General features: G+C 32.8%; 1 protein-coding gene across 5 annotated transcripts; it reads right to left on the bottom strand.

Annotated features, from left to right (window-relative positions):
* Positions 1-6,286: 6,286 nt before the first annotated feature.
* Positions 6,287-21,044, bottom strand: LOC126748341 (bromodomain-containing protein 7). 5 transcript variants are annotated; one of them, XM_050457526.1, is made up of 14 exons: positions 20,740-21,043; positions 20,386-20,409; positions 15,967-16,057; positions 15,737-15,913; positions 15,405-15,682; positions 14,832-14,975; positions 14,646-14,777; positions 14,391-14,594; positions 9,162-9,341; positions 8,991-9,108; positions 8,850-8,936; positions 8,654-8,789; positions 6,596-6,824; positions 6,287-6,530 (listed from the first exon to the last, which is right to left on the bottom strand). In XM_050457526.1, the coding sequence occupies exons 1-14, from the start codon at positions 20,863-20,865 to the stop codon at positions 6,471-6,473; spliced, it is 1,986 nt and encodes a 661-aa protein (XP_050313483.1). In that variant the 5' UTR covers positions 20,866-21,043; the 3' UTR covers positions 6,287-6,470. The 5 variants fall into 5 exon arrangements, with proteins under 5 accessions (XP_050313483.1, XP_050313468.1, XP_050313460.1 ...); XM_050457511.1 differs by having other exon boundaries at positions 14,391-14,777; positions 15,749-15,913; positions 20,740-21,044; XM_050457503.1 differs by having other exon boundaries at positions 14,391-14,777.
* Between the last annotated feature and the right edge of the window lie 14 nt (positions 21,045-21,058).

Raw genomic sequence — 21,058 nt, 5'->3', positions numbered from 1 at the left:
GGTGAGGGAAGACGTAGGAATAGGTAGGGGAACATCATTTACACGACGAGTGAAATGGCCAGTGTCAGAGGGTAGTTTGGGAATTTTGTGAATAAGAGCAGCTGTTTCTAAGATAAAGAGTGAAAAAACAGTTAGGATTTTTTCAGAAATAAAGAGGGGTTTGCAAGAATCTCTTAATTTAGCAAGAACACAGATATCTAACTGCTTTTTTTTTAATAACAAAGACAATGTTAAGTAGCCCCTTATTGGTTAAACCCCAAAAAGGCAAGCCATACCGAATATGAGATCCAATAAGTGAAAAGTACACTGAACGTGCAACCACCCCTCCCAGCTCTTGTTTTGCCATTCTTACTGCAAAACATCCAGAAGATAATTTCCCAGCTAAATGTAAAATATGATCTTCAAACCGAAGGCGACCATCAATGGTAATTCCTAGGAACTTGCAGCACTCTTTATTCTGCAAGAGGGAATTTTCGTCAAACATCAGACCCTGAAAATCGCACTTAAACCCCATAATAGACGTCTTTCTTACATTAAACAGGATCCTGTTGGAAGCACACCACCCTGATTAAATCTGAAGGTCTTCAAGGATACAAGCCTTAATATAATCAGAATTTTTATGGCTCCATAGTATGGTGGTATCATCAGCAAACTGAACCACCTTGCCCTGCAGTTTCAATGAACTCAAGTCATCCACATATAGTAAAAATAACAGTGGTCCCAACGCTGAACCCTGGGGAACGCCGCATTTCAGGGATCTAGAAGCAGACAAACGCCCAGAAACTGTAACCTTCTGAGTACGATTTGATAGATCCGACTCGAGCCATCGCAACGCTACGCCCCTAAAACCATATTTATCGAGCTTAGATAGCAGTATTCCATGATCCACACAGTCAAATGCTTTGGATAGATCACAAAACATTGCCGCCGATGACTCTCCAGAATTCAAGCACACATAGACCCTCTCCAAAAAGCTAAAAACAGCATCATGAGTCCCTTTACCGGCTTGAAATCCAAACTGATTTGCAGACAAAATGCCATTATGATGCAAAAAGGACAAAATTCTGCTTTTTGCAAGTTTTTCAACTATCTTAGAGAGGGTAGACAAAATAGAAATGGGACGGAAATTACAAGGCTGATCCAAATCTCCACCCTTATGAAGAGGGATAACCACTGCCTCTTTTAAACATGAAGGAAAAATGCCAATATGTAAAGAATTGTTTATGGCAGAAACTAAAGCATTTAAGGCAGAATCAGGCAAAAAGAGTAACAACCTCGAAGATATCCCATCAGCTCCAGATGATTTATGGTTTTTTAGGCGTTTGATTTCATTTTTTACTTCGGTAAGATCGACAGGATGAAAGAAAAATGAATGCTCAACCGACACTTGTTGAAGATAGTGTAAGGGATCAATGTTACTACGAATGCCCTTGAGCAAGATATTAGGTATATCACAATAATAGTCGTTTAAAATGTCAGGTCTTAACTCCGGTTCAGATACTTTTCTATGGCAATGTCTAAAATCATTAATAATCGACCAACACTCTCTTTGCCTATTTGATGACATATTTAAGCGATCCCTATAATAATTAGATTTTGCTGCTTTAATTGTCTTTCTGTACAGACTACGGTATTTCTGATGATATACAAGGATATTTTCATTTGTGGTATATTTGCACAATTTAGTTAAAAAACGGAGGTTTTTAGCTGAAATTCTAAGGCCTCTTGTAACCCATGGTTTTCGTTTCTTAGTTTTAAGCCTCATTTTAGGAAAGCACCGATTGATCTTATCACACAGAACTTGAAAAAATAAAGTTAGTGGGTCAGAAGCCGTTTCAAGTGCATTCCTGCTGAAAATTCTTCCCATATAATGAGATGAAGATAATACAGTATTATATGGCATTTTAGCAAGAATAGCTTCATGGTCGGAAATACCAGATGGGAGTACTGTGCATAAAACGTCATCAAAATTTGTACAGAAATAGTCAATTGTAGTTGCAGATGAAGAAGTTATTCGTGTGGGAGAAAGAACGTGCATTTTCAAGTCGTAAGAATTTAAAATACTTAAAAGAGAAGTACGTGGCAAGGTTTCATCAGTGTAGTTGATATTAAAGTCACCAGCCAATATAACCTTAGAGTGTAGGGACAACGGGGATAAAAGAGAATCAAGTTTGTCCAGAAACATAGCAATATCTCCTGTAGGTGGCCTATAAACACAAAGAATATATAAATTAAAACGCTTACAAAAAGAAAGAGAGAATTCAATAGATATATTTATAGCATTTATTAGTTTTTTTCAAATGGCACGATAATGAGAACAAACTAAATGCAAAACAGTCTTTGTAAATAACAGGGTAAAATGCATGGAATGGACCTAACAGGAAAAATGTCATTAAGGTATTATTTTTTGCTTTTATTTTTAAACAAGATGACAATGGAAACTACTGTAACTTACATAATAAAATATCAGTAAATTCTCGCTGTCATATTAACAGGTAACAATAATGTAAATTTTTTAGACTGCAATAACTAACAAGTATTTGTCGATAAAGTGTGCATGTAGATCAACTACTCGCATTACTTTTAGATTATGTTTGCTCTACGTTCTGTAAAACACAGATCGCATATAGAATTATATTAATTAATAAATCCTGGGTTGTCTGATCATGAGGACGTATTATGTTCCTTTCTTGTCAATGCAAAAAGGTTTACCTCAAGAAAAAAAAAGAGGGTAAGGTTCTTCACTAGAAAAAAATCCTGTAAATTTAAAGGATGTTGTAATGCAATAGACTGTATCATATTTGACAACAGTGAACCTTTTAAGAACTTTGATTCAACTTTAGTTTTTAACAATTAGGGAAAACAAGAGAAGATCCTGGTATAGCAGGAGTCTCAGAGTTTCTAGTAAAAATCTTCGGTGTTTGCCCTAGACAATTCTAAATTCATATCCTATTTTAATAAATATCGCAAAATTTACCGCGAGTGACACCGGCAAAAAGCTTAGACTACCCGAGTAAAATAAACCAATCAAGAAATAAGTCTAGAGAGTCTTAAAAAATTGTTAATGACTTACGTGGTGAACGTGGGAACCCTTCTGTTTCTAATAGCACGGTGACGGCCGAAACACTTAATCATTTTTTCCAGGGTGTTGCTTTGGGTCTTTCAATCAAATTGCCTCAGTCTGCTCAAACTTGCACGACATTAAGGTGCCTGAAACACTTTTCACACTTCAACACTTCACAACAGATTGAAGTGAAGTCATGAAAGCTCTGTCCTTAATGAATAATAAGAACTCTTCTGGGTGGGATGGGCTACTAAATCTTGATTCTTTGGCTGAGGTGATAAATGTTTCCCCTTCAAGTGGATCCTTTCCATATTCCCTTAAAAGATGCCTCGATTATACCATTATTTAAGGTTGGAAACTATGATGATCCATCAAATTTCAGACCCATAGCCCGGCTTCCAACGCTTGTAGAGAGATTGATAAAAACTAGAATGATGGAATTTTTGAAACGGTATAATGTTCTTAATCCTTGGATTCCGAGGGGAAATTGGTACATCTGCTGCTATTTTCAGTTTTTTTTGGAGAGTCTGTACAAGGGATTGAGTGTTGGGGAAAGTGCGGCGGCGGTGTTCTGTGACTTATCTAAGGCGTTTGATCGTGTAAGTTATCGACACTGACCCTGAGAGGTTAAAAAATATTATTGATGAAGATTTAATTCTTGTAAAGTCGTGGTGCGAATCTAATTGCTTAACTTTTGACATTTCTAAAAGTAGTATTTTAGAAATTTTAACCTGTATCACAGATTTACAGAATACCAGATGCGAAAGATCGCGGATATAAGCTCTCGATATTCGATGCCCTTGAGAAGGATGATTTGGACTGGCCGCACCAATGCATTTTTAAGTTTTTTTTTTGTAGGGATAGATGTTCTGCACTATAATTTCGCTGGGATATTATAATGCATTTATAATGTCAAAATAGAAATAGGCTTAAATAAAACAGAATGTAAGGGTTCTTGAGTACATTTTTATTTTATTTAACAGATTTAAGGATTTTATTTAATGAAACATTAAAGATGAAACAACATTTTTAATTTTCTTTTAGTTTTATTTGATTTTTTGGCAGATGATAAATCTCTGTTGGCGAATTTTAAAGTATAAAATATTTTCGCATTAAGTCGTATAAATAATTTTATTAAATACTGGAAAGGAAAGTTACCACATGGGTGAGTAAAATTAATGCTTTTCATTATCTCGAAATATTTTTGTGAAATTCCTTCTTTATTGCAATTTGTTTCAAATAATTTAACAAAAACATTTTCCAATTTATATATTAGGCATATAAATTGTTCATTTGGCGACTTCAGACTCCTTTCAATGTTTTCGATAACACTGTCACTGTCATTATGGTACTGTTTAAGTCTAGTAAATAAGTTGTTCTCTAAAACATTGGCAAATTTTAAACAAATATCACATTTATGAATTTTTAGAGTTTTATTAATTAAGTACCCACAGACGTAAATAAATGCATTTTGCGTTGGCAAGTTTTTCCTTTTTGTAATCATAATCTTGCAGGGTAATTGCTTTAATTTTTTGCTCTGGAATAATTTTTTTTTGCAAAGTCGCACGTTAAGTATTATTCTAATGCTCTAAGAGAATTCCTAAGTCGTCAGCACAATTCATGTGATTTGAATGCAAAAAAGTTTAACAAAAAAGTTTTCTGAAAGCCCTTTCAAATTCTATTGGAGTTGAATTTATGGAATTGCCTTGTTGTTGTCTAGTACTGCCAAAAAATTTTTCTAAACAATCCTGGTTGATTCTTCTCAATTTAATATAGCTAAAGCCCAAACTATAAAGTTGCTGCCAAAGTGCTAGTACAGCCTTTATTGTTATCATATAACAAGTACGAAATTTACACACTTATACCCCCCCCCATTTCAACAAAAATCATACAAAAAAAATACAAATATATTATTTCAATTTAATTATTAATCATAAACACGCGTACTACGCAAAGAAAATTAGAAGCACGCGGCGCGGACGCTTGCAGCAAATTAAACCCCTTGCCTTGCCACCGTACTAGGCGGGTGATGGAAATCCATCACCCAGGAGGCGTGTCTGAAGTCTGGCGCTCGCACGCGTATTTTCGATCGGTTTTGCATCCGTATTCTGTAAATCTGTGCCTGTATATTTGATTGGGTAATATATTCTCAAGATTTTTAAACCTATAATGTGGTCATTGACAAAAGGTAGGTGCCATAAAAAAGAGAAAACATAGGTCTACCAAATCATTCCAATTTATTTCAAATTATAAAATGCATGAAATAATAACAAAAAAAGTTTATTCCTTTACAACATAGCCATAGAAATAAATAGTAATTCAGTAAAAAGAATATTTATATTCTACATCTAAATGGCTGCAACAGATTACCATGAAGGGAAAAATTATCAAGCTATTAAACGTCGGTAGGCATTAACCTTGTAAATAATCGGAAACATTTGTAACATTGGCAGAAGTCATAAACATTTTAAAAAAGAACTATACTAAAACTAATGATTCTTCATTCAAATTACCTTTGAATATAATATAATATACAAAGTATCAACACATTTGGCTTTCTTTTAATTTTACAAGTTTACATGTTTTAAAAACGAATCTAAATTTTGACATTTACATACTTTCTTCATCAATCGCCTTTTCATCCCTTTCTTTTACCGCTGCTTCTCTCCACTTTTCCTGATCCATTCTATATCTAGGTATTTTTTTGACTCAAGCACAAACACAAAACAAAATCAGAATTACGGCATCAAATCAATATTTCCGGAAAATGCACGCTAAAGATAATATACCGTAACGATCTTAACAGCCATGAAGATACCGGCATTCGCGAATCATCTGATCTGTTCACTAGACCTAAAGGTGCGACAAGGAAGGAGCGAGCGGCAGACACGCCTCGCAACATCTCGGGACAAACGTAAAAGTTGGTGAATATTCCGGAACAGTGATCTACTAGGTCAGTTCAAGACTTTTAACTTGAAATAAATTTGTAATTTTGTTTAGTGTGTACGCGTATAATAATTCACGCCTCAACGAACAGTAAAAATGATAAAATACCATCCGACTTTTTGGGCGTTCTCAAATTGCACATGTGGTAATTAAATGCATCTTAATATAAAAAAAAAATAGTTAGTACCTATTGTTCAAACTATATCAACTTTATGATGACTTTTGGTCTCCTGCCGATCCCTGAACATTTACCCAACCACTAAATTCTTCGCTAAATACAATTTAACATCCATATTTTTTTTATTAATACTTTTTTGTTCCACACAATTTTTTTTCCTTATAAATATAATGACAAATACAATCACTATTAGTTAAAATTCAGTGAAGACACTGTACTACTGTAAGCAGCTTCTTAAAACAATAAATTAATATTTTCAGGTTTTAAAATTCAAAAATACTATTATTCCATCAATATCTCTTCGATAGCATTATCTGTTTCCATATGAGCTGGTTGCTGGGCCTGGAAAAATTTATTATAAATAACTCACAGTACTCTATGTAATCTTTACGCCTGAAATCCCTTACCTGCTCTAAAAACTGCCTAAGTTCCATCTCCAAATCCGGCTCAGGGTCAGGAACCGGCACCACCGGTACTCCCAAAGCCCTTCTTATAGCAGGAACAGGAGCTACCGCCGCTGGTGTAACTTTTTTAGTAATTTCTGCTAATCCTTCGACACATTCATTGGCAATGTGATGTTCTTCTTTGGTCGGACCAGGGATGTTGTGTAGGTTTATGGGTGGTGGTTGAGAAAGACTAGAATTAAATAAATTGAACTTAGATTCGTCGCTCCAACAAATTTTTTTCCATTCATGTTTTGTCCATTCAAGTGTCTATGGTCAAATTCTAATCGGGCCAAACGGTTTTTTTACTTAGAAGGGATTTTTTTCGCTGGTCAACGTGCAAATAGTTTCTCTTGGATTAATCTTCTTGTTACCGTTCTAGAAGACACATTGCACACTCCTAAATTGGTTAGTTCACATTGAATTTCACGGGAAAACATGAATCGATTTCTGGTCAACGTTTGAACCCCAAGTTTACCAAACCCACGGAGGAGGATCGGTTAAGGTGTGGGGATGCTTCTCTCGTTGTGGTGTGGCCCGGTTACATCGCATAAATGGTATAATGGACAAAGTGATGTCATGCTGCCGATTGCTTAATATAACTTACCAATAACTTTTAAGTTTCAACAGGATAATGATCCTAAACACTCGTCAAAGCTTGAGAAACTGTTTTTTGAAAAGGAACAAGTGCCAGTTTTAAAGGGGCCCTCTCAGTCGCCCGATCTAAATCCAATCGAAAACCTATGGCAAATTGCTGATCGAAACATAAGGAATCGAGACTACTTAAACGCGGACGAGTTATTCAGAGCCTTAGAGGAGAAATGGAAAAATATTGACCAACATATTATAGAAAAGTTAATTGATTTAATGCCACGTAGATGCCAATCTGTAATAGATAATTATGGCTATCTTACTAAGTATTAATGATCTGAGAATTTATTTGTACGCATTTCTAGAATAAAATGTATTTAATTTGTTTTATTACGTAATAAGGTAGGACCTACTTTTGTCCAGTATAATTATCTTTATTTATTATTTATCCCGAAACGGTTCATTAGTTTAACAAATTATATGCATAATTGTAATTGTTTTTCAGTCTTTTAAAATATATTTTCATACCTGGATTATAGTTTTTTTCATTTTTGTTTAGATTTAAAAATACTTTGTCTATCTACTTTAGGCCAATACTGTATAATTCATACCTCAAAACTACAAAAATATTCTCCCTGTTAGATTAACAATTTGTTACGTGCTTTCCATGTCTATAACAAAAATTAATCATATAAATATTTAATGAAGATTACAAAAATTTTTAGGAACTATGCATTATTTAATAAAAAAAGAAAGTTTGAATATTATAGAAGCCATATTACGCAAAATGGTATAAATATCAAAAAATCTATAAAATTATTAGGGATGCGACAAATAAAAATAACACCTATGTATGTGGCGGTACCACATACCGCCAGGATGGTGCGACATATCACACTACATGTGAAGCAATTCAATTGAGTCCAGAACTGGCCTGAACTCCTTGTGACTTTTTTCTTTGGGGTTTTTTAAAATCCCTCGTATACGCTAATAACCCAACAACAATTCCACAGTTGAAAAACGAAATTAGACGTATTATTAGCGAAATTGGGCCGCAATTATGTGAAAATGTAATTGAAAATTTCTCAAAACGAATAAGAGTCTGTCACGAAAGTCGAGGCGGCCATTTGCCAGATATTATTTTTCACGTTTAATTGCAGTGTATTAGCTTTACATTAAAATATAAATAACACTCAGTTTAAAATAAATTATGACTTTTATTTACCAATTAAATCGTGCGCTCTTATTGGGAAACCCTTTATTATTATAGTACAAACAGATGAATTTACTCATCTAGCTACTTTAAAAATAAGATAGAAATTTATGGGTACTTTTAACTATTCCAATATTATTACTCATTTCATATAAATTTTAAAATAAATGATTTTCATTTGATACGATCACTATTAAGATAATTAAGATAGATCTTACCGTTCATATTGAGTTTTCTGCAATTTCTCCAGCAACTGACACATGTCGTTAAGTTTCTTCTGCATCTCCTGTTGATCTTCGGCTTTTTTAAGATCCTCCTCCATTCCCTCCAAGAAATTCACATCAATTCCAATATCTAAAATAAATCATATTTTTTAAATGTTTTTTTTGTAATTTGTTCTTTAAAAAAACAAACCTTTAAGAGACTTAAGGTCGTCCACGTTAACTTTAACTTTATCCACCTTGGGGGTTTCCAAGACAGTCCTAACAGCTTCCTCTTCATCTAAGAAATCACGTTAAAAAAATGATAAAAAATTGTAATTAATTTGTCGCGAACCTTTCAGTTTTTTATTATCGTCCAAAGTAGTTTTAGTTTTAGAATGGTCACCTCCAGTGAGCAGATCGAGCAAAGAATCAACTAGTCGCTCCGCATAATCACAACCTTTAACAAAATCCTTAAGGAAAATATATGATTATTAATTTAAAGAAAAATCAATTTTTGACTCACTTGTATCGATTCAGCATATTGAACGCCCTGGTCGCTGCCGTAAGTCCTTAAAATCAACGCGGATTCCTCTTTTGTCAGGTTTGAGAACGCAGAGTCATAACTGGGAGCATATGAACCAAAAGCACCATAATATAATGGTTTTACTGATCTTATTGCGTTCCTTTTATCTTCTCGGAAGCCCTAAGAAATATGAAAGTCTATTAACTAAGTTAACTAAAACTAATATGTCGAAAATGTGAAACGTACTATATGCCAGAAACGATTATAACCAAGGGTGAATCACTTTCTCTGTATCAAACACTGATTGAAGAGAAACAAAAACATATTAAAGCTAAAGAGAAGATTATCAGTTGACTAGAAACAACAAATAAGGAATTATTACAAAAAATCGAGATGTTAGAGAAGAAGCTTCAAAATACAGAGCAGGGGTCTTTATATTCTAATTGGATTCCTCAAGTTTAAAACATCTGCTGTTATTTTTTGCAATTTGGCAGCTTGTCAAAATTATTTTAATATAAAAATAATGAACACAATAAAAGTTGATGTAACTATTATTAGAACAAAATAATTATTTAAAAGTAAACCTATCATTGCTATAAAATAAAAACCAAAGTTCTGAGTTACTTAACAACAATAAACTTATGAAATAATATATTTAAACATTAACCCACATAAACCAGTAACAGATCAAAATCGGTTTTCCATTTCTCTTACATTCTCAACTAACGACCCTTTCATACGCTTCGTTTTATAAACAACCGATTTTAAATGACCCAAAGGAAAAAATCGAGCGGAGAAAGGTCCGAGAATCTGGCAAGCCAATCGATAGGTCCCTTACATTCAATCGGCGTTTCCTGCTGAACTCCTCATTTGACAATCGGTAAACAGGTGCTGCGTAATAGGGTGATGCACCCTCTTGTTGAAAACAATCATTTTGTTCGGCCAAATTTTCATCTTAGGCGATTATCAAATACATTTCAATAATTAAATACATTTCCCCAATCAGGTCGCCTGGTAAAAGTATGGCCCTAATAATTTTTTGTCCAAGATACCAGCCCAGACATTCATTTTTTCTGCATATTGAGTGTTGGCTTCTCTATACAAATGCGGATTTGAATCGCTCCAATATCTATATTCGTGTCGATTAATTAATCCATGTAAAAAATGCATCTTTCACTCATATTTTTGAAGTATTAAAGTCGTCGGTTATTATTATCCTCATTTAGTTCGTGGAGTAATTTTAAAATACTTCTTATACACGGGAGACGCCGGAAACTTCAGATAATTACCTCATACTTAAGGTTTTATCCAGATTAATGTGCCCGAATACAGAAATTTGTTTGCGTTCATAGTTGATCATTATAATTTGATTGTGCTTCTAGTTTTGCACTATCCCAGATTTCAAAAACACTAATTTTCTGACAAAGTATCTTTTTCATGCGAGATATTTTTCTTTTGGTATCTTGCATTAAATAAACCTATTTGCTATAAGTCACGTGATATGGTACCGAAAAATAAGTAATATATCATGTGATATTTGTCAAATTTTGATCATTTTTCTCGCAGATGCATTTACCGAACTTAGCTAGGAAATATCAACTGACGTTTTTTGAGTGATTTAATTCAAATTTTGAAAAAATGCTGAAACGGACTGCTATTTTACTAAATCGCGCATATGAAATAAATTTAGAGGTAAGTAGATACCAAACCATCTAGTGCTACTATGAAATGGGGCAGTAATAGAATTTTTTAGGTAATAGTTAGTTGTTACAAAGAAACTCTAGTTTTATTTGAAGTTTTTCAAGGTATGCAGTTGTAATTTGCTTAGCTTATTATGTTAGTAAATAAAGTGGTTTAGTTTTACTGTAATTTTGTTGTTTCTTTTACTTTAAAATAAAAAGTGCTTTTATAGGATTTTCTAAAAGATCTGTAAGGGTTTTAAATAGGTGCATAAAATTTGCAGCTATTCGTAAACTACCTTAATGGGGTACTACCTTACTACTTAAAAATGGGGCTGTTAGTCGAAATATACAGTCTAAAAAGAAAATACATGGCATATAACGCGCTATGCGACAAGTTTGGCGTGTGGTTCAATTTTGTAAAATAAAAAACCTAATAAGTAAAAAAGCATAACCAGACTACGTGACATTTTTTATCATAACTTAAGGCACACAAAATAATGGGTTTCCTTATTAAAACTGCCAAAAACTTTAATGTTGAGTGTTGTTTAAAACTGTTTGATAGTCTGGTTTTACCGAGGTTAGAATATGAAAGCATAATTTTTGGTCTTCACAATATGACGTCTGAATTAAAACCATAGAGCGTGTACACCGCAAATTTTTAAAATATATGTTTTTTTTAAGAGATTTGGATATTATCCCGAACAAGGTTATAACCATAATTTGCTTCTGAAAATATTATCCCTAGAAAATCGGATAAAAAATAAATAGAAAATCGGCGCATTAAAACATCTCTAGTGTACATTTATAAAATTTTGACAAATAAGATTGATGCTCCTCAAATTATGGCAATGTTGCCATTCTTTATTAATGTTGGTAATACCAGACAAAGAAAAATTTTTCATCTTGATTGTCCTAGAACAAACATATACAAGAACTCACCAATACATACAATGTGTGATTATTTTAATATTTATGCCTCTGACATTGCTATTACAGATTTTAAGACATTTTACAAAAATTATTGACATTGAGTCTCAGGAATGATATGTGATAATATAAATATGTGATTTTTTTTTTCTCTAAATGTGGGTAGTTGTAAATACTTATATAATATAGATTATAGGAAATATTTTAAGTTTTTTATTAGGTGCATTGTACATTTATATGCTAATATTATATTTGGATTTCATTTTAGAGTACATATTATAGATGGTATCTGTAATTGGCCTCTATGGCTGTTGATACTGTAATTCAATAAATAAATAACTTAAAGATAAATCCTGACAGAGGTACTTCTATTTTGTGCAGAAAAACAAAGATAACTGCTAGGTTGCATTTAAAACTGGGTGAAACAAATTTGGGATTTTCTACATATCCGAAGAGCTTAGGGCTTGTTATTGATACTGCATTAAGGTTCAGGGACCATGTGAGGAGGTTAGTTTAAAAAAGTTATGTGAAAATGAAAGTTCTTTATGCTAACAGATTTATTTCGGACTTTAAGAGTAGGAAAAAACTATGTAAATCTCTAGTTTTGCCAATTTTTTATTATTGTAATATAGTGTATTATGTTTAGATTTAGTTACAGAAAATCGACTGCAAGTTATACAAAATAACTGTTGTCATGATAAAATAAAAAAAGTTAAAAAACATGCATAATATTGGAATTTTTTATGGGTATGTAGCAGTGGAATAATATCAATTGCAGTTATGACTTTTATTCTTAATTGAACCGTATTTTATGAAAATTGATGAGAAATCAAAATATTTATAAATAGGATACAAATATCTTTATTTTACTGCTGCTTTTATTTAATTTTTTTTAAGGAAAGCGGGAAAAATGAAACTATCGGCCTAGAGAGGGATGGTTCCTCTGCCTCCTTCCCTCAAAATAAACAAATGATTTTATGACTCAGGAATCAAATTTTTGACTCGCAGGTTTTGGTGGAAAGAATAATTTGAAAAATTCAAATAATGAATATAATAGAATTTCACCATAGATTTATATGTAAATTTTTGTAAACATTTTATAAAACAAATATGTAAACAATTTAATTTCTCGTTACAGTCTCAACCTATTATATTTCATTTGGAAAGTAAATTATTCTGGGTATATATAACATGGGCTAAATTGTAGGTGTTATTGTGGGCAAACTAGAATCAACAATTTATTTCTGACCCCACCCAACAACCCTCCGCAATATTGAAGATATTGGGTCACAAACACGAAACTGAAAATATTGTTTTATATTTCTTTCTTCCTTTAATAATTTAAATTCCTATCAAATTCAAAATAAATGGGTCATAACTTCAATTGTTATTAAAACCACTAACCTTAAAAATTGGTATTGAAATATTTTGGTACACCCTGTATCTGTCGTGAACAAACATATAAATTACTTACACAACATGCATTTGAAAATAACCATAGAATAAACTGGAATGCTTCCTCAATTTTAGCAAAGGAACCAATTTCAAAATTACGTAAGCTAAAGGAAAGTGCATTTATAATGTTAAATGAAGATAAATGCTTAGCTACTTGTTCGGTTGATTTTCATAATACATGGATTCCTTTCCTAAAGAGAGAGGTAGATTAGGGTATTCTCAAAATTAATTAATGATTTAAAATATTTGATATTCATATATTTTCTATGATTAATTTACATTAAGATCACACCCCTTTAATTTTAAAGAAGTAACCTTTGAAATTTTTGTTATCTTTCAAAATAGTTTGTCAAACTATTAATAAACCGTCAAATCATATAAAAAAAGTATTTTCGAATTAGGAAGAAATTTTGATGATACTACATAGCTGAAAATTGGAAAAATAAGTATATTTTATTTTTAATTTAATTTAATTTTAATTACCTTGATAACGGTAGTAGATATAACTACCGAAACGTTGGGTCAAATTAGGTATTTTTTAAAAAAGTAGGTCTTCTTGTTGTTTTCTATCGTTTTTTAATTTTAATATTCATAACAAAGTTAGGTAGGATATTAAAAAGAAGAAACGAGCTCAAAGATTAATAGATTGAACCTCAGCTCCTAGGTATATAAAAAAATCTATTATACCTCAAGTAAATTATTAAATTTAAAACTTATTGAACTTAAATTAAATTAAGTATATCGAACGGTATCGTTACAGATTTGAGTTCATATTTCTTTTAAATACGTGAATAAGTCTAATTTCTTCTTCTTTTCAATTTTTGAGCGTGTAAGATAAAAATTTCTAAATTGATTTTTGCTATAAGTGACGTAATACCCAATATAATAAGTAACTCAAAGTTGTTATCGTCAAATATTCTTATATATTTGAGAGAAAAGTTAAAAAATACTTAGTAGAATACTTTTATCATTAGGAATTATGTAAACTATTCAGTTTTTCTTTGATTTAGAATAGGAATGGTTATCTGTAAGAGTAGCCTAAAGCTAAACTTCGCCATTTGTATTCAAATATGCGTGATTAATAAAAGATGATTTGTTATTAATAATAAAAATAAAATAACTAATAAATGAAAAACACAAAAAACATGTAAATAACAAAATTTACCTGTAAATGTGCCGTCCCATCCGACAAACGTCCTACAATAGACCCAAGTGGAGCAACTCCTTTCTTCTTTCCCAAATTGTTGCCGACCAAAATGGACAATTGGGCAGATCCGTCTCTGCGCGGTCTCAAATAACCCATAGAGGGACCGTAACCCTTTAGGCGAGCTCTGGCGTGACGGGCGGCTGCTTTTGCTTGAGCCAAAATCTGAAACGAATATCTTAGAAACCCACCAAATATTTTTTTGTTAAAAACTACCTCTTCAGAAGTCGGTGGCTCTTTCGCCTCGACTTTTACACATCCGTCAGTATCTTCAGGTCTGCCCGCCGAAGCTCTCATCTCCGCGGTCACTTCAAATCCTAATTCGGCTTCTGTGAGTTCTGGGGAGACCTTTAAAGAAATTTGATTGGCACAGCATATAAATTGTAGGTGAACGAATCGTACCTGGAGTAGCCAACCTAATTTTTCAGGCTGTAAAATTTTTTGGCCCGCAAGAAGTAGCTTTTTGCTGGCTTTATAGTAAACTGTGTCAGTGTGGTTGTATTTCATCGCGTTATCGCACATAAGGTGAAAATCTTCTGTAAATTCCTGAAAAAGAAAGTCACGTTTAATTTTATTTATGATGTATTAGGGAAAATATTAAAAGATTTTATTTATAAAGATCTATATTTTAGGAAATATTTTTGAACTGCACAAAAATTTGCGTAAGACAATTAAATACCACGGTAGGGGCGGGACGTTGATTTAGAAAACTAAAATTACTTATACAGCTACTTGTTAAACATTCATTTGATAATCATATCTTGGAGGTACATGTTCCCCTCAAATTTTGGTGCCATCTGGAGTGCCACAGGGCTCTCACTCAGGCCCTGTTTTGTTTTGCCTCTTTTTGATTGATTTAGTTTGGAAACTTGAAAATTGTCGTGTGCCAATGTTTGCTGATGATGTGAAGCTATATAGGCCTATCACATCCTTTTCTGATGCTATGCTATATGTATATACAATATAGTATTGTACCTTCAAGTGATTGTACTGGTTCTCCTCAATCTTTTGTCTCATAGTACTAAAATCCATAGGTTTACTAATAATTTTTGAATATCCTGGGGCAAAAGCATCTGTGACTGGCCAAGCAAAAAAATTCTGTGGATCTTTTTTCTCAAGCAAAGTCAAAAGTTGATCTAGAGCCTTGGCTAATGGTGCTTTCTCTTGAATTTTTTTGATCACACATGTTCGAGGTTCTCTTGCATTACTGGGTGAGCCTAGAAGAGGAAATCCTCCTGAAGATGTCTCCAAATCTGCAATTAAAAGAGACAATTATTTGATTCATAGATTTTTTTTTTGAAATATACCAGGTGCATTACCCTCATCTTCCATTTCATCCCTCTTCCGTTTTTTGTCTTTATGGTGGTGCTTGTGTCGCCTTTCTCTGTCACGATCCCTGTCTTTGTTCTTATCCTTCTTTTTCTTCTTCTTTTTGGACTTTTTATGGTGAGCCCTATGCAAAGCATATGCAGGATCACTTGGATCTAAAACAATGAATATTACTTTGTAAAAGGGGCATCACAGGGTGATATTTTACCTAAAATTATAGTATGTTCATCCCCTTCAGCCATCATAATTTGTTGTCCTAGTTCTTCATCATGTTCTGGGGTAGGATTGTTTGAACCAACCTAAAACATTGTTCTTATATTAGGGAATGCTTAAGATTCTTCTATTGACTAAGTTTATATTGATAGCCTGAACATGCTTAGATTGACTTAAAAATTGAATCATTAGTTTATATGAAAAATGGTACCTATAACTTTCACTTTATATTTGATAGATACTTGATATGACAAGAACAAATATTTTTCTTTTGTATTATTTATACCATTATAACAATTTTAGTTAGGTTAAGTTTGACCCAAAAATCTTGAGCCTTCAGTGAATTAATTTTACGTCTCATAGCTGGTTTAGGGTGAATATGCCGGTAAGCTGGACATGCAAAAAAAAACAATGACCAATAATCAAGTCAAAGTCAAAGTCAAAAATAGCTTTATTGTTACGTAACATCATCTGTTATTAACAAAGCATTATATAAAACCTTAAAGATAGTTGACCACATAATCTTTTACAAAAATATAAAAATTTTAACAATTCTTACATACATAGAATATAGAACATACCCAAAGAAAGGGTAGAAAGAATGCACATTACGCTGCGCAAAACTCTTCACTGTCAAAAAATTGTATTTAAAAACTCGTCTAGAGAATAAAATGCTTTAGCAAGCAAAAGTTTCTTTATATTTTTCCTAAAACGTTTTTCACAATTTATTGGCCTTATATAAAGGGGTAGGTGGTTAAAAAGCCTTCTAAAAAGTCTTTTTTTTTGCAAAATAAATAGAGAGCTGAACAAATACTGAGAGCACACACCCCAAAACACAATACTGTATCTGAGATGAGACTCAATAAGAGTATATGGTAGGCAATTTTGGCCACATCAAGTCCCAGAGAATGTGTTATTACTCTAATAGCATAACAGTTGGATGATATCTTCCCTATTAAAGAGGAGATATGATTTTCAAATTTTAATTGCTTATCAATCGTCAGGCCCAAAAATTTGCATGTTTCAGAAGGACTTATTGTTTAATTTTGCAAAGTGACAGTTCCAAGGTTACATTTAAAAGTTAAAATATTAGTTTTAGAAATATTAAAAGTTAATCTATTAGATTCACACCATGACTTTACAAGAATTAAATCTTCATCAATGATATTCCCTAATCTCTTGGTGTCAGTGTCATGCCAAAGTAATGTTGTAAATTTGCCCCTAATTGGAATTTGAGAGATATCATTGACATATAGCAGGAACAATATTGGTCCAAGAATAGAACCCTGGGGTACACCAGCATCCATATCCGGACAGGATGACATATCATTGTCAAAGAATACCCTTTGTGTCCTTCCAGATAGGTAAGAACGAAACCAGTCGAGAGCAACTCCTCTGAATCCATAGGTTTCTAGCTTCTGCAGCAGTATTCTGTGACTCACACAGTCAAACGCCTTAATTTCCATTCTTCATGAAGAGATTTTATACCCATATATATTGAGTGGTTCTCAGTTGCTAGACTGTTCTTCAGTGAAGGATTTGGGCATTGAAGTAGATAAGAGGCTCACATTCAACCAGCATGTAGCACAGGTCACTGGTTCAGCCTTAAAATCCCTCGGGTTTATAGTAAGGTCCACTTCTCAATTTAAGAATATATCCAGCTTGACTGTATTGTACAATTCATTAGTAAAGTCTAAAATAATGTATGGCTCTATGTTGTGGTTCCCCATCTATGATGTTCATGTTAACAGACTGGAGTATGTACAGCGCAGATTCTTAAAATTACTTTCTGTTAGGTTGGATGGAGTATATCCAGTAAGAGGTGTGGAACAGGAGTACCTGCTGAATAGATTCAACTATTTGTCACTAAAGCAAAATACTATTCTCTCTAGCCAGATATTTTTATATAAACTTTGCAATAATAAAATTGATTGTTCTGAGCTCTTAGAGAGGCTACCTCTATTTGTTCCTCCTGCCAATACAAGGAGGCACCATGTATTTTATCCCTCTCTTAACTTAACAAATCTGTCCAGCAAAGCTCCACTGTGCCGTGCTTGTACATGGTATAATCAGATGAATGCTATAGATGTCAACATCTTTAGCAGCACTGAATATGTTTTTAAAAAAGGGTGTGTTCCTCTCTTAATTTGAATGATATCTGATTATTTTTCTGTGATTGTATCATTTGGTTAGTGTGCCTTATGTTCTTAGAATTATGCTATTGTTCTAAATTTTAAATTTTGTCATCACTCTATATTATTTTTTTATATTATTTTTTTGTACTACTTATTTAAGGTGCTTATAACTTGTACTATTTTAATTTTAATTATTTCGATTGTCTTGTAATTGGGAATTTTCCTGTTGGACAATAAACTATTTGAATTTGAATTTGAAATTTGAACTTAGATAAGTCACAGAACACCGGCGCCGCACTCTCCCCAGCGTTCAACCCCATGTACAGACTCTCCAAAAAATTGAAAATAGCATCAGATGTACCCAGTTTCATCCGGAATCCAAATTGCTGATGGTTAAGAACATTATGCCATTTCAGAAATTCCATCATCCTAGTTTTTACCAATCTTTCTACAAGCTTGCCAAGAGTGGGAAGCAGGACTATGGGTCTGAAATTTGATGGGTCATCATAGTTTCCAGCCTTAAATAATGGTATAATCAAGGCATCCTTGAGTAAATGAGGACCCACTTGAAAGTGAAACATTTAACACCTCAGCCAAAGAATCAAGGGTTGGTAGCGGTAGCGCTGTTAGGACCTTTAGTGACAGCCCATCCCATCCAGAGGAGTTCTTATTTTTCATTGAGGATAGAGCTTCCATTATTTCACTAGAATCTGTTGGTCTAAAGAAAAATGTTTCAGGCACCTTAATGTTGTGTAAGTATGAGCGCGGATCTCTAACAGCCTGAGGCAATAATATTGATAGACCCAAAGCAACACCCTGGAAAAAATGATTGAGTGTTTCGGCCGACACCGTGCTATTAGAAACCAAAGGGTTCCCACGTTCTCCTCGTAAGTCATTAACAATTTTCCAAGACTCTCTAGACTTATTTCTTGATTGGTTTAATTTACTTGAGTAGTATAAGTTTTTTGCCAATTTCACTGTATCGCCGTAAATTTTGCGATATCTATTAAAGTAGGATAGGAATTTGGAGTTGTCCAGGGCAAACTTTCTTATGTAGTGCAAACACTGAAGATTTTTACCAGAAACTAATAGACCTCTGCTATACCAGGGTCTTCTCCTTTATTCCCTAATTGTCACCATGGGGAAAGTTGACTCAAAAACATCCACTAAAGTTGAATGGAAACTCTCAAAAGGATCACCATTGTTAGTATGATACTATTCCAGTCTATTGAATTACAACATTCTTTAAACTTACAGAAATTTTTTCTAGTGAACAACCTTCCGCATTTTTTTTTTCTTGAGGTACATTTTTTTTCACTTAGAAGAAAGGAACATAATACGGCCTCATGATCAGACAACCCGGCATTTACAATTCTACATGCAACCTGCGTTTCACAGAGCGTAGAGCAAACATAATCTAAAAGTGATGCTGAATTAGCAGTGATGCGAGTAGGTTGGTCAACATGCAAAGTTAAATTAAAAGATTTCAGCACTCTATGTATTGACAAATGATTGTTAGAGTTATTGCAGTCTAAAATTAGAATTTAGAAATAGAATTTAACTATTTTTGCTTCATCTTATGACATCACTTACAGTTCAGTTCTTCATTAGTTTGGGCAAGTTCGAAGTTGATATTGTGTTGTGAATTAAAAATATTTGATAAATTGGTTGAGATCAAGTACACTATAAAGATAAGTAAAATCAGTGTAGGTGAATTTTTATTAGATTTTATAATGTTATCATGTTTATAACAGATAAAAGTACTAGAAAAAAGTATTTTTTTATATTTTTTTTAAAAATGACAAGCAAAAAATAAGGTGTCTGGCTACTAGAACAATAAAAAGCGAAACCTGCAGTTGTGGGATACATATCCGGCTTCTGGTGAAATGAAGTAAAAATATGTTCGTCTTTTTCTAATTTAAAATGATATATATTTTTCTATCTTTTTTTTTAAGGATATAAAATATGTTTTATTTAGTTCAGCCAGTAACCGGCCATACTTTTTCAATTTTAAACCATTTATTTACCTCTATGAAAACTGTCTGATTACTGGTATATGATTAATTTTCCGTCTCATCCAGTAGTTGTCTGCTAACAAAAGTTTAATTGAGATGGTTTTTTTGTTTTAGAAAATGACTACTGGCATATTCACCCTAAGTTACTCTTCAGGATATCAATATAAAGTCAATGCTGCCATCACTCTTTCATATTATCTAATTAAGTTTATACTATGTAATAATAATTTTTAAGTAATTATAGAAGTAAATTACTATACTTACACATGCATACTTTTCAGACATTGCCTAAAAAGGAAAAAATGTCAATTCATGCAAAACCAATGAGGCACTATTAATAAGTACTTTCTGGAAAGTGTATTAGTGATCTAACTTCAGTTGATGACAAAATGAAATTCATGATGAACTTTAATTTATATGTTAGTCTTAGAAAAACTTTCATAAAATTAAGAAAACTGAAGAAAACCAACATGGAGACATTTTTACATAGTAAAAACTTGCCTAGTCAAAATTTGTGGTGAAAAATAAAGAACTGGATGCTTTGCTCTTAATTTGTGTGCTTTTCTACCAATTTCCGATGAAAATAACTGCAAAAATGTATAACAATGAAGTAATTACCTTTAATATGAGCTTCAGTTGAGGTTTATCGTCCTTCTCCTCCCTTTCCTTTTTATGTTTTTTGTGTTTTTTAGGAAAGGGGTTAGGTGCAGAATGGGTTAGTGTGTTTTGGACTTGTCTCTCCATAACTAAACATTAACAATGCCTCTTAGGTACCAGAATGCGTAGGGAAATAAATATTTTAATTACTAATTTAATAATATACGCCAGAATCCGGTTCCAGAAGAAATTATTTGATAAAAACAGGGGCACTATTTGAAAATCAAAACATTGAAAAAAATAGACGCTACCAAGTGTCAGATATTGACGGATTCGACGT

This window comes from Anthonomus grandis, chromosome 2 (assembly GCF_022605725.1).
Source record: "Anthonomus grandis grandis chromosome 2, icAntGran1.3, whole genome shotgun sequence".
Classification (NCBI taxonomy): Eukaryota; Metazoa; Arthropoda; class Insecta; order Coleoptera; family Curculionidae; genus Anthonomus; species Anthonomus grandis.
The sequence above is the reverse complement of the archived record's forward strand: the minus strand, read 5'-3'. Positions and strand labels throughout refer to the sequence as shown.

What these genes read in the sequence shown, in the direction of transcription:
- LOC126748341 (XM_050457503.1), bottom strand. Translation starts at nt 20,865, where the DNA reads ATGGAGAGACAAGTCCAAAACACACTAACCCATTCTGCACCTAACCCC. An exon ending in AATATGCTGAATCGATACAA is followed by an intron (nt 9,109 to 9,161) that starts GTGAGTCAAAAA and finishes ATTTTCCTTAAG; the next exon opens with GATTTTGTTAAAGGTTGTGA. An exon ending in CAGAAAACTCAATATGAACG is followed by an intron (nt 6,825 to 8,653) that starts GTAAGATCTATC and finishes ATTTAATTCTAG; the next exon opens with TCTTTCTCAACCACCACCCA.